This window comes from Dama dama, chromosome 7 (assembly GCF_033118175.1).
Source record: "Dama dama isolate Ldn47 chromosome 7, ASM3311817v1, whole genome shotgun sequence".
NCBI lineage: Eukaryota > Metazoa > Chordata > Mammalia > Artiodactyla > Cervidae > Dama > Dama dama.
Genome location: NC_083687.1, coordinates 24,489,611 through 24,503,836, shown reverse-complemented (window position 1 = coordinate 24,503,836; position 14,226 = coordinate 24,489,611). Strand labels below are relative to the sequence as shown.

General features: G+C 38.0%; 1 protein-coding gene across 1 annotated transcript; it reads left to right on the top strand.

The window, feature by feature from the left end:
- Nucleotides 1-8,134: 8,134 nt before the first annotated feature.
- LOC133059075 (beta-defensin 110-like) lies at nt 8,135-13,094 on the top strand. The gene is made up of 2 exons (XM_061146109.1): nt 8,135-8,189; nt 12,946-13,094. The coding sequence occupies exons 1-2, from the start codon at nt 8,135-8,137 to the stop codon at nt 13,092-13,094; spliced, it is 204 nt and encodes a 67-aa protein (XP_061002092.1).
- The last annotated feature ends 1,132 nt before the right edge of the window (nt 13,095-14,226 follow it).

Sequence of the window (14,226 nt, the reverse complement as noted above, 5' to 3'; positions counted from 1 at the left end):
TCTTTTTTATTTCTTCTAGGTCTTTATTAAACAGTTCTTGAATCTTTTCAATCTTTGTTTCCAGGCTATTTATCTGTAACTCCATTTTGTTTTCAAGATTTTGGATCATTTTTATTATCATTATTCTAAATTCTTTTTCAGGTAGATTCCCTATCTCCTCCTCTTTTGTTTGACTTGGTGGGCATTTTTCATGTTCCTTTACCTGTTGCGTATTTCTTTGCCTTTTCATCTTGTTTAGATTGCTGTATCTGGAGTGGGCTTTCTGTATTCTGGAGGTCTGTGGTTCCTTTTTGTTGTGGAGGATTAACCCAGTGGGTGGGGTTAGACGATTGGCTTGTCGAGATTTCCTGGTTAGGGAAGCTTGCGTCAGTGTTCTGGTGCGTGGAGCTTGATTTCTTCTCTTTGGAGAGCAATGGAGTGCCCAGTAATGAATTTTGAGATGGGTCTATGTGTTAGGTGTGACCTTGGGCAGCCTGTATGTTGATGTTCAGGGCTATGTTCCTGCGTTGCTGGAGAATGTGCGTGGTATGTCTTGCTCTAAAACTTATTGGCTCTTGGGTGGTGGCTGGTTTCAGTGTAGGTATGGAGGCTTTTGGACAGTCACTTATTACTTAAAGTTCCTTGTAGTCAGGAGTTTTCTGGTGTTCTCAGGTTTTGGGCTTAAGTCTCCTGCCTCTGGATTTCAGTTTTATTCTTCCTGTAGTCTCAGGACTTCTCCAACTATGCAGCCCTGATAAGAAAACTTCTAGGTTAATGGCTAAAAGATTCTCCCCCGTTAGGGACACCCAGAGAGGTTCACAGAGTCACATGAAGAAGAGGAGAGGGAGGAGGGAGATAGAGATGAACAGGAGGAGAAAAAGGGGGACTCAAGAGGAGAGAGACAGATCTACGCAGCTGTCTGTTCCCAGAGTGTTCTCCGTAGCCCAGTCACCTACAAAGATTCACAGAATTGGATTGGGAAGAGAAGGGGAAAGGAGGAAATAGAGGTGTTCTGAGGTAGAAAACAGAGAGTCAAGATTGGGAGAGAATAATCTTCGGTTTAAAAATAGGGCTTCTCTTCTTTTTTTTTTTTTTTTTTGTAAGGTTATAGTGTATTGGAAATGAAAATTAAGGAGTAGTAGAGGAGTACTAGAGGACTTTAAAAGAAATAAGAGAAAAAGAAAAATAGAAAATAGAAGAGAAAAAAGAAAGAAAAAAAAAAGAAAAAAAAAAAAGAAAGAGAAAAAAAAATTTTTTTTTCCCCCTAATTAAAAAATCGTAAAAGTCTATGGAAATGAAAGTTAAGGAGTAATGGGGGAGTAATAGGGGATTTTAAAGGAAAATAAAAGAGAAAAAAGAAAAAAATTAAAAAAATAAATTAAAAAAAAAAGAGAGAAAAAAGTAAAATTATATCTAGGAGTTTCTCTGGAGTTGTTGCGGTCAGTGTGGGTTCGGCTCAGTTTCAGATAGCTCCTCGTTCCAGCTTACACTTCTCGATATCTACAGGCTCCTCCGGTGTAGTCAATGTTTCCTAGAGGGATTTTAATCTGTTGCACCGGTCCCTTCTGAAGCGGTTCCCTTTGTTTATTTGGCTTCTGTTTGCCAGTCTCTTCAGAGCCTCATTTCCGCCCTGACACAGGCGGGCGGAGGTGGACTCTTATTCAGGTAGCTAGTTCCGTAGCTCTGCGGGGAGGGGCTGGCGCTGCCGGGAGGGGCTGGCGCTGAGGGGAGGGGCTGGCGCCGCGGGGCTTGCGCCGCGGGGATGGGCTGGGGCTGCCGGGAGGGGCCGACGCTGCCCTCTCCGTCTGCGCCGCTCAGGCTCCCAGCTGTTCTATATGGAGCGCGCCCCGCGCTGCGCGAGGTTCCAGCCCTCGGGTGTTCCACAAAAGCGCGGAAGGAGAAGCTGCGCCTGCTCTCTGTGCCTTCCCCGTCAGAGCGGTCCAGGCAGCCAGGGCCTTGGTGGGCGCACTCTCCCCAGGTGCGGCGCGCCCACTCCCTTCCGCGGACCCAGTCTCAGTTTCCGCTGGCACCAGTCGGGTGCGCGCGCCTTCTGCCCTCCGCGTCCCCAGCCCCAGTCCCCGCCCGCGCCGGTCGGGTGCCTGCGCCCTGGGTCTCGCCGCGACCTTCCCCTCCCCCCTGCCTCCTGCCTCCGGCGGGGCTGGGCCGGTCCGCAGCCTGCGAGCTCCTCTCTGGACCCTCTCGGTCTCTTTGTTCTGCGAACGGCCGGCAGTATGTTCGGGCCGGTTAATTTACTCTCTCTCCTTTGGTCTCCCACAGTTCATGTTGGCAGCTCACAGAAGCTCCCTCCGATTGTCCTCAGGGCACTCAGGCCCAGACCCTACCCCAAGCAATGCCGCCTAAGAGCTCCCGGGACGGATCTCCGTCCTTAGCTCTTTTGTCTCACTTTTTATCTTTTATATTTTGTCCTACCTCCTTTCGAAGACAATGCGCTGCTTTTCTGGGCGCCTGATGACCTCAGCTAGCGATCAGAAGTTGTTTTGCGAAGTTTGCTCTGCGTTCAGTTATTCTTTTGATGAATTTGTAGGAGAGAAAGTGGTCTCCCCGTCCTACTCCTCCGCCATCTTGGCTCCTCCCCATTACAGAGTATTAAATACAGTTACCTATCCTATACAGGAGGTCCTTATTAGTCATCTATTTCATATATAGTAGTGTGTATATGTAATCACTTTTTAAAAAAGTATTCAGGAAGGTATTACATAGGATGGATGAGATTTGTTCCCTGATCTCTCTAGAGGCCAGCAGAGTATGTGACATATAGTAAGTGCTCAATTAAATATTAACTGAATGATTGGATGTATAGTGACTAGAACAAAAGATCAAAACTAAATATTTAGGAATTCTTAATTTATGGAGCAAGAAAAGGAAAAGGTATAAGGTAAGGAATCTTCAGAGAATTTATACAGGTACAGACATGGATTCATACAAAGTATAAGATAATTTCCAGGAGGATTTTTGGGCAATGGTGTCAAATAGTAAAAACTGACAGAAGATGAGGCCTTCTTTGATAAGATAAGCATAGCTCAAGTTTCTCATTTTGAGAAGATTCCAAGTATAATTATTATATGATCTCCTGAGAATTAACTTATCGGATAAATAATAATATTTAAGAGTCAAATAAGAATGTGCAGGGAAACTATTTATCTATGCTTTTATTTCTTTACATTCTGTTATATCTGCCTCATTTGAAGTTTAGTGAAGAAAAGTCAATTAACAATAGAGATAGGACATATCTCATGCTTCCATGTCTAGTGGCAATTTTAGTTTTGAGGTTACATAGGAATCATTACTATTAGTAACTGTCTCTTGGCTATTAGAAATGGTGGCAAAACACCTAGGTGGACAGGCCTGGCTTTACAAGAATCAGAATGTTCAAGCACATATGATAATGATAAAATTCACTTATTTAGCGTAATCCGTATGAAAAGGTTTGAATCCACCTTTAGTTAGTGGCCTGAAAATCTTGGAATTCCTATGCAACTACCTTCCTCAATGTCACTGTTGAACATTTACTAGACATGCATGCCATTATATGGACTATTAATAAAGCAAGTTGTATTCATGACTTAATTTTTTATTCCCGATTGATGTGGAAATGCAAATTCATATTATTATATCACTTAGAATTTACTATAATTCTTTGTGCTACAACTAGTATTAAATCTTTTATAAGATTACTAGTTGTAAGGCTGCAGAGGAAAATGCAGTCTTTTGAAAAATTCCTCTTTGTAGTCTGTGCCTATCGTTGTAAAGCTACTTGTCTCTTTGGTTTTTGTGTGTTGTTTTTTTTTTTTTTTTTTGCAGAAATGTCTTTAATAATAGTCTTCAATTTACTTAAAACTTTAAAGCTTTATATCCTAATTGTGTTTTCATTCATTTTCTATTACAGATTTTTTTTAAAAAAAATATGTGCCCATTCATTTGGATTTTATATATCCAAGCATTTCTTTAAACCTCTAAATAATGACACTTCTCTCCATGAGACAAGAAAACTCTTTTCTTAAATGAACTGGAGCCCATCATACAGAGTGAAGTAAGCCAGAAAGATAAAGAACATTACAGCATACTAACACATATATATGGAATTTAGAAAGATGGTAAATTTACTCTATTTTTTAATAGACTGCCTTTCAGGGCAGTTTTAAGTTCACAGCAAAATTGAGAGAAAGGTACAGAGACTTCCCCCATACCACCTCCTCCCACATATGTTAGCAACCCCCATTGTCAACTTCCCCCAGGAGAGTGATGCATTTATTACAACTGTTGAAACTACAGTGACATGTCATTTTCACCCTAATTCCATACTTTACCTTAGGGTCCACTCTTGAAATTGTACACTCTATGGGTTTTGACAAATGTATAATGACATCCACCACTACAGTGTCATACAGAGTAGTTTCACTGCATTAAAAAACCCTTTGTTATGCCTATTCATCCCTCTCCTCCTCCATAACCACTCAGTTCAGTTCAGTTCAGTCACTCAGTCATGTCCATCTCTTTGTGACCTCATGGACTGCAGCACACCAGGTTTCCCTGTCCATCATCAATGCCTGGAGCCTGCTCAAACTCATGTCCATTGAGACAGTGATGCCATCCAACCATCTCATCCTCTTTCGTCCCCTTCTCCTCCTGCCTTCAATCTTTCCCAGCATCAGGGCCTTTTCCAGTGAGTCAGGGAGTGAGTCCAGTGAGCCAAAGTATGGGAGTTTCAGCTTCAGCATCAGTCCTTCCAATGAATATTCAGGACTGATTCCTTTAGGATGGAATGGTTTGATCTCCTTGCAGTCAAAGAGTCTTCTCCAATATCACAGTTCAAAAGCACCAATTCTTTGGCACTGAGTTTTCTTTACAGACCAACTCTCACATCCTTTCAGGACTACTGGAAAAACTATAGCTTTGACTAGACGGACCTTTGTTGGCAAAGTAATGTCTCTGCTTTTTAATATGCTTTCTGCTGCTGCTGCTGCTAAGTCGCTTCAGTCGTGTTCGACTATGTGCAACCCCATAGACAGCAGCCCACCAGGTTCCCCCATCCCTGGGATTCTCCAGGCAAGAACACTAGAGTGGGTTGCCATTTCCTTCTCCAATGCATGAAAGTGAAAAGTGAAAGTGAAGTCGCTCAGTTGTGTCCGACTCTTAGCAACCCCATGGACTTACAGCCTACCATGCTCCTCTGTCCATGGGATTTTCCAGGAAAGAGAACTGGAGTGGGTATGCTATCTAGGCTGGTCATAACTTTTCTTCCAAGGTGCAAGTGTCTTTTAATTTCACATCTGCAGTCACCATCTGCAGTAATTTTGGAGCCCAAAAAATAGTCTGTCACTGTTTCCATTGTTTCCCCGCCTATTTGCCATGAAGTGACAGGACCGGATGCCATGATCTTAGTTTTTGAATGCTGAGTTTTAAGACAGCTTTTCCACTCTCCTCGTTCACTTTCATCACTTTCCTCTTCGCTTTCTGCCATAATGGTGGTGTCATCTGCATATCCAAGGTTATTGATATTTTTCCCGGCAATCTTGATTCCAGCTTGTGCTTCATCCGCCTGGCATTTTGCATGATGTACTCTGCATGTAAGTTAAATAAGCAGGGTGATAATATATAGCCTTGATGACTAGCAACCATTGATATTTTTAGTTTCCCTAGTTTTGCTTTTCCCAAAATGTCATATGATTGGGTTGGCATCATTGAGTGCATAACTTTTCACACTAGTATCTTTCACTTAGTAATACATGTTTAATTCCCCTATATCTTTTCATGGCTTGATTGTTAATTTAGTTTTAAGCACTGAATGTAATTCCATTATCTGAATATATCAGAGTTTATCCATTTACCTACTGATGGCCATCTTGGTTGCTTCCAAATGTTGACAATGATGAATAAGCTACTGCAGACATTTGCATGAAGGTTTTCACGTGGACATAAATGTTCTGCTTCTTTTACTAAATATCAAGGAGCATGTCCCCTTGATGGTACGGTGAGAGTATGTTTATTTTTGTGAGAAACTACCAATTTGTCTTGCAAAGTGGCTATTTCCATTTTGCACTCCCACCAGAAATGAATAAGAGTTCCCACGGCTCCACATCCTCCCAGAAGTTGTCAGTGATCTGAATTTTGGCCATTCTACTAGGTGTTTAGTGATACAAAATTTATTTTCATTAAAGTTGTATTCTGTACTTACCCTGCATTGGTCTTTTTGCTGGGCTCAATTTATCCATGCTATTCCATATCTCACTCCACAAATAAAAATCGCCTCATAATATGCCAAAAATCTAAATATAAAAAGCTAAAACACTAAAATTTCCAGAAGAAAATATAGGTGAAAAGTCTTTGCTTTGTAGGTTGTGTCCTTGCTCAATGAAATTACATGGAAAAAATCAGATTACTATTCTGCACACCAATCATTCTTTAAGAAGAAGATTGTCCCCATGTACCACCTGTAGCTGTCCCAACTATGTGTACGCTGCTCTTCACCTTCTGTAAACTGACAATCAGGAGCCATATAACTGAGTGCTACAGAAAGGCAAATGTGAAGTGGTACATTTTATCACTTAATTTAATGGATAGTTGTTTCAGAGCAAGCGTGTTTAGGGTTTCTTTGACCTGTCTGAGGAGTGAATAGGATAAGGGGGACCCTTGATCTATAATATCCTTCCCCACTGGCTCTCATTCATCTATGGAATCTTGTATGTCTTTCACATCTCGTAATAATTTATTCATCTCATCCCTACTCAGCAGATTGACAGGACAGTGGTTAGAAAAGTTTAAATAACTTAAGAGTTATTGTAGAAAATAGGTCAGGCCTTTTGAAAGTGTCTCTGATTGAAACTTTCACATTTGGTCTCTCTTGTTGTTTTTGAATTTCCTAGAGATTCATTCTTAAATATTCTAAACCTTGCCATTCTTTTATCTATAATCATCTATTATGATTCAGGGGCCCGTTAATGTGGTGGTGAGATTAGTGGGAGGGGACGCATTCTTTAAATCTGTGATTTTTTTTTAACTGCAACATGAGAGGATTTGATTAGACTCTCTAAGCAGCTTCACATTCTTTACCAAACTATGACACAGATTCTGACTCTCTAGTTTGTTTTTCTGATGTTTTGTAGAGTGTATGGATCCAGTTTCCTAGAGTAATATGTGGAGGCTTTTAGCAGTATTAGCATACCAGGATCTTGTTAGAAATGCATTTGTCAGTCTCTATTTTAGAACTACTAAATCAGAGATGCTGAGGTGGGGTCTTGGAATCTGTTTTTAATAAGCCCTCTAGGGGATTGAGATGTAGCTAAAGTTTAAGAATGAGTATCCTAGAAACTCTCTTGACTCTGTGATAGGATAGAATCAATTAATTCCTCTGGATGCTGTGTAGTACTTCCAGCTCTTTCTCACATATATGAAGTAATAGACCTGGGCAGTGTGCAAATTGGATCAGAAATCACCTCTAGTTCCATAAACAGAATTAAAACCATTGAACCTAGAATTGTGAAATCAGATGATTTATTATATGAAATTCATTTCATACTTAAAAACCTATTGTGTAATTTTCCTTACTCATTAGCAACTCCAGAATGATCATGTTAATTTAAATAATTACACATCATGTGAATCGAAATGTCATTCAACCCCCATCCCTCGTTCTCATTGATTTCATCTGTTAACAGAAGAGATATCAATAGAAACTTTTAACTGTAATTCCTTTAGACTTTTAGCTAAAATCCTGTAATTCAGACGTTGAGACATAATTTAATACTAGGAGCATTAGAATATTTAGCATTATATGTAACATGTAATAGAGAATTTGTATTACTATCATGTTTTTACTTTGGATTGTTTTAGCAATCCAAACACATATCCTTTGAAGTTCCTTAAAGATTGTATTTTCATGAGAGTCTATTTAGGGTAGCACAAGTAGGTTTTACTTTTATGAAAAAATTTAATAATGATTTTTGTGACCCTGTTCTTTGAACACAGCACTATTCAATCAAGCATACAAATGTTCTTGCTATTGGTAAGCCTCAGTAGTTAAAACCACTTCCCAGGAGAATCTATAAATAAAAGATTTCTCTGTTTCCTTATTTGAAAACACCTGACTTGAAAAAGAAGACCTGTTGGTCCTTTTTTCCCTAAGAAACTTTCTACCATGAAGATTCATCTCTTTTTCTTTATTCTACTCTTTGGGGTCACAATTCTACCAGGTAACATAGAAATGGTTATGGGCATACTTGTGCTAATGAATCTGAGGAAGCATCAGTTTTTCCTTGTTAAGCGTATAGTAATAATATAAGGATTAAAAGATTGTTATGGTAATGCAATGTGGTACTCTGAATTGAACACTGGAACATTAAAAAAGGCAATAGTGGGAAAACAAGTGAAATACGAATAAAATATGTAGTTTAATAGTATTACAGCAATATTAATTTTTTAGTTTTGATAAACATATCATGGGTAAGTGAGATATTACCCTAAGGGAAGTTGGTCTCTCTTCTCTTTGCAACTCTTCCATAAATCTAAAATGATTTCAAAATAAAAAGTGTAAAATACCTGCAAGATCAATTCATTAGCCTCATCACCTTCATCCTGAAACAGAGTCAATTCTTGCTGAAAAACATATTCTTTGACATAATCAACTGGTAAGTGGTAGATGCTGCAGCATTAGAGAGAGAACTATTTACCTTTTTCTTCTTTTTAAGCTATTTCAGTCTACTTCCAGTATAGGAAGACTTTCTTAATATTCCGTCCTTGGTACTACAGGCAAATCATGTCCCTCGTTGGCCTTTCAGATCACATGAATGTTGAGTGTAATAACTTGTACATGAGCTATATTTTTCATGAGATTTTCCCCCTCAAGGATTATCTCTTCACATCAGGTATGTTACAAGATTCTCTTCTCCTGAATTAATGTGTAAGTATGAATTGTACAGAAATAAAATAGTAAGTTTTGGAGATGGAGAGATCACTGAGTTTTCCCTTCTCCTTAAAGAGTTTAGTTTGAAGTGAAAGAGTAAGCTCAAATCTTCCCAATTTATACTACTGGCACTGAAATTAGGCTCAATTCACTCTCTCAGGAAATATTCTTTTGTAGTAAGAAGCTGACATTTTTAGGACAAGTGGAAATTGTAATAGAGATGTATGAGAATGAATTAACTTATTCTTTCTTTATGAATATTATAAAGTCCATTGTGACAATTTTCATTTTTGTCATTTCATAAAAAATTTTCACATAATAAACTGATAAATTATCTTTTAAAGGTTGTAAGTGAGAAAGTTCTATATAGGGGCAAAACATCAGGAAAGTGACAAAATAATACAATCAATTGTTAATTTAACTAAGGAAATAACTTCCTCTACATCCATTCAAAACTTGTTAGAAAAAGGATCTCTGAATTTTTTCCATATCTAGAAGGGACCAAAAGGAAATTCTACACAGATTTATATAGCTTTTAACATGGGATAAATCTTTTTAAATTTCTTCTTTTAATTTCAACATTAGCTAAAATTAGTAGATCACTATGGCAAGTGTTTTTATGCTTTATTGGCTTAATTTTTCCTTATAACAACTATATCAGATGCTCCTAATAATGGCTAATATTATTCATTAGTTTATCAACAAATTTTAAATTATGTGTCTGTAGACTTAGAAATTATATACCTCTTGAGGAGATACAGTGGCATAGATTACAACATCAGTGATACTAACTTTTTGTATATTTTTTTCTTGTAGTTTCAAAGTGAGGCCATTATTATAGTTAATCACACATGTACCAAACTTTTAGAGAAATTCTATCATTGGTGATAAAAATATAAAAGTAAAAGAAATATATCAAGATACATATTTTCTTCATAAAATTAGAAAATGTATGTGTGAAAATTAGGTACTTTTAGACAATAATAAAGCAATAAGAATGTTTTCTTTCACCTTGTAGTTAATCAACATATGGTGGCTGAACTAAACTGGATAAAATTAAATGTCTTTTATATGACTCTAGAGTTCCTCAGTTGTTTTTTTGTATATCACCTTCAGATGGTGAAAATTTTCACTCAAAATTGAGATAGAAAAACTCATTCTTTTCCACTCCAGCAGTTACAGATGAAAACGTGTCTAGGAAAAAAAATCCATACATTTTCCATGCAAAGAAATTTCCACTGAAATCACTTAGCTTTCCTCTTCATTTTCTAGAGGTTATAAAGGTTCAAGTTCAAAACTCTGTTATTGAAAGCAATCACTTTTCTTTAAGTCTGCCATGTATAGCTTTGTACAAAAAATGGTAATCATGATTTTCCCCTTGTTTTCAAGAAGGTTAATGATAGTCTAAGAAATAAGATAGCAAGTCCGTGAAAACAAAAACAAATTATGTGTTGAACAGATGCTTTAGGAGATGCCATGCATGTTTTTATAGCTTAAAATATTAAGTAGAGTTTTATATATTGTTTAAAGAAATTCCTTAACATGTGAAAATGCTCTAGATGCCAGATGAATGATGCTATGAAGAATTTGTGAGAGCAATAGAGAGATGACTTTCCTGAAAGTGATCTACAGAAATTTCAGAGAGAAGATAGTATTTGAACAGTGTATCTGAGGACAGAGACATTATACGTTTGGCTTATCACCACATTGCTAGAACAGTGATCTTTCCTTTTTATTCCCAAGGACATACGGATTTATTTATTTATTTTTTTATTGGAATTTAGTTGCTTTACAATGCTGTGTTAGTTTCCGCTCCACAGCAAAGTGAATCCTAACGCATATACATAGACCCCGCCTTGTCACTGCAGAGCGCTGAGTTCCCTGTGACACACAGCAGGTTCTCACTAGTTATCTATTTTATACAAAGTGGTGTAAATGTGTGCATCCCAATCTCCCAATTCATCCTCTCCCCTCTCCCTCCTTGGTGTTCACAGGTTTGTTCTCTATGTAGAACAGTGGTTTTCAATGAGGGGCAGCTTTGCCGCCAAGGAGACACTGGGCAGTGTCTGGAGACCTTTTAGTTGGTACTACTGGTACTCCTGACATCTAATGGGTCGAGGCCAAGGATACTGCTAAATATCCTTCACTGAATAAGATCACATCCCACAGCAAAGAAGTGTCCAAAGGGTCCATAGTTCTTAGGATGAGAAATCCTGCCCTGGGTGCTGTCACAGAGTTTGACAAGAAGTGAACTTAACAGTTGAATGAATAGATGGATGCTTGCAAAGATGAGTATTAGTGACCCAGGGATACAAGCTTGGGGAATACTCATATTTAGAGGTGAGAATCAGGAAAAAGAAAACAATAGTATTTTTAGAAAAGTTAAATAAAACAAGGGAAAGAAAGAAATGTGGTCAGTTTAGGATGACGTATTGGACAATGGGGTTAAATGTGACAGAAATCTTGTCAAAATGAGCGTAATTCAAGTTTCTATCACTGGCAAATCATTTATGGGCTTGATAATAATAACTCCCCTAAAATTATGGAATGAATAATGATATTTAGAAGTTAGTCTTTAAACTGTGCAGAGTAACTTTTTTGACTATAAATTGTGTCATAGTCTGCATTGCTTCAGTAATAGTGAGAAGACAGCTAATTTTTAATAGAAGAGGTAGGTTTTATACCAGCCATTTATACCAAAAATATGGATAAAGAATTTCTAAGTCTATGGACCCACTAATAAGTATCACCACTCACCACCAACTGTTGGAAATATAGACAGAATATCTAGACAGAAAGACATGGGCTTTAAAGGAATTATTGGACACCAAACCTTAATTAATGACAGAAACTAGTGGAAAGATTTATTTGCTTTCATACCATGAATATACAGTAAATATTTAAGTCTGACCTTAAAATTTAGGATTCTCCCATGCTATTTCTCCTTAATCTCATTGTATTTTAAGGTGCATGCCTATCAAAAGTGATGTTAATGTTTTAAAAGTCTCCAGAATAAAGGGCTTCTGAAAGTACATGGGTAGCAGATAAGGTGAAATATGAAATTAAAATAGATTGGCTTAGAATGGATATTAGAGGCTATCAGTCCAGCATCTCTCAATTCCCTGAGTACTCCCAACTATCCTAAATAATCAACTTCTAGTGAGAGTCAACCTCCAAACTACAAGATAAAACATGGAGCTTGGAGCACTAGTAATTTTAAAAATCATTTCATGGCCAAAAATGGACCCATCTTTTAGTCTCTCTTCTTTTTTAAAAAATAAATGCTGACACTAAACATATGTAAAAGTTCACTTCTTTGGGGGGAAGTAAATCTCAAGATACACAAGAGAGTTGTAGAAATTCAGTCAAACTGTTTAACATTGCGTCTCCTTCCATTAAAAAAAAAAGTGAAACCAAGCTGCAATAGAAATCTCTATTAGGAGAATTCACAAAGCACAATTACTGTGCTTTGCTCCATTGTGTTCAGTCTAAATGTGTGTGAGAATAAGAGATAAATTATGTGGACTTTTACTGTTACTTGGAACTATCCTACTATTGCTATTCAGTCACTTGTAAAAAAGCAAGTTGGCCCACCTAACTGCAGTCCAAGACACTTTCTGATATCCAGGATTTACCCTGCATCAAAGGCCAGTGCATTCACTTAAACTTCCTCAGTAAGATTTTCACAGTCATAAGTTAGAAGGAGGGTTTTTTTTTTTGTCCTATTCTATGCTCTTTGAAGGCTTTCCTGGTGGCTCAGATGGTAAAGAGTCAGCCTGCAATGCAGGAGAGCCAGGTTCAATCCCTGGGTAGGGAATATACCCTAGAGAAGGGAATGGCCACCCACTCCAGTATTCTTGCCTGGGGAATTCCATGGACAGAGGAACCTGGCGAGAAATAGTCTACGGGGTCATGACACAACCCCATGTTGGACACAACTGAGTGAATTCCACATCATGTGCTCTTTTGCTTTTCAAATATTTTCCTTTTAAAATATGTGTGTCATAGTTAGATTGCTAATTTCAGTCACTGTTTCCTTCTTACAGCAAGAAAAAAATTTCCACAGTATGGTAGCGTGGATATGAGGAGAGAGTGCGTAAAGGGTAATGGTCGATGTAAAACTCAGTGCCATGCATCTGAAGTTAGGATTGCTTACTGCATAAGACCTGGATCTCTTTGCTGCTTGCAGAAGTAAAGATGACAGAAGAAAAGAGAGAGACACATGCTCCAAGAAGAAGGGACCAGTGTTACTGTCTTCCTTCACAGCCTTTCTGTACATCCTTCCAGGCCTGTGTATCACTATTGTGTGCAAAGAATTAAATAAAATTTAATAATGAACCATTCAGAAGTGGTTCAATGTCACACACGCATCTGGTGCCTTTTATTTTCTCTTGATCTCTTGGTACCAGAAACAAGCATGATTTATTTTATGCAAGTTCTTCAAGAACTATTCACATTTCTATATACCCTGTGCTAGTTGGCATAAACAATGTTAGAAGAAACCCTAGGTCAGAGGTAGTGACCCGTCTTATTTCTGAGATACATGCCTCCATGGAGTTGTACTGTTATTTTATTATGAAACATTGTTTATAGACTATCCCATGGAAAGAAGTATAAATCCACTGAATGTGTGAGGTAAGACACTGAGATACAGATCTCTCAAGTATCTCCTGAGAGAGACAGAGGTGGAGTGAGAGAACGGGAGAGTGTCAGAACAGAAGAGCGGAGGCAAGTCCCAATCACTCCAGTGTCTACCCATTTGTTTATATAGTGAAGAAAAAAAATCTGTGTCAGGAGAATGAAGAGGGAGTGTGAAGGGAAGAAAATAATTTCATAAAAGAGAATTCTGATCTAGGAAGTCAGAAACTATGACTAACAGCTGAACTCAGCTCCTCCATCCTGAGAGGTGAGGCTGTCTGAGGAGACACAGGCCGCAGATGGAAGGAGGCGGGATCTTCCACCTTCAGCTCCACTCTGCCAGACTTCCTCTCATTACCTCCTCTGAAGGTCCAGCAGTAGTTTTCCCCACAGTCCTCTCAACAATGCATACATATCATACATTTTCTACTCAAAACATGCAAATTCTTCTTCTTTTATGATTTTAGGAATACAATTTAGTAAATCATATCAACTCAGAATTCTTTTTAAAAGAAATCATCAATACCACAACAGAATAATAAAACAGAAATTTCCCTTCCTCCTAAAATAAATAATTCTTTGATCATTCAACTAAAGAAAAAAGAAATCTATTGAGTGGAGACTTTTGTACCAGACTTGGACTCAGAAGGATACAAGTATTTCCAGGCCCCAGCTACTCTCTTGATATT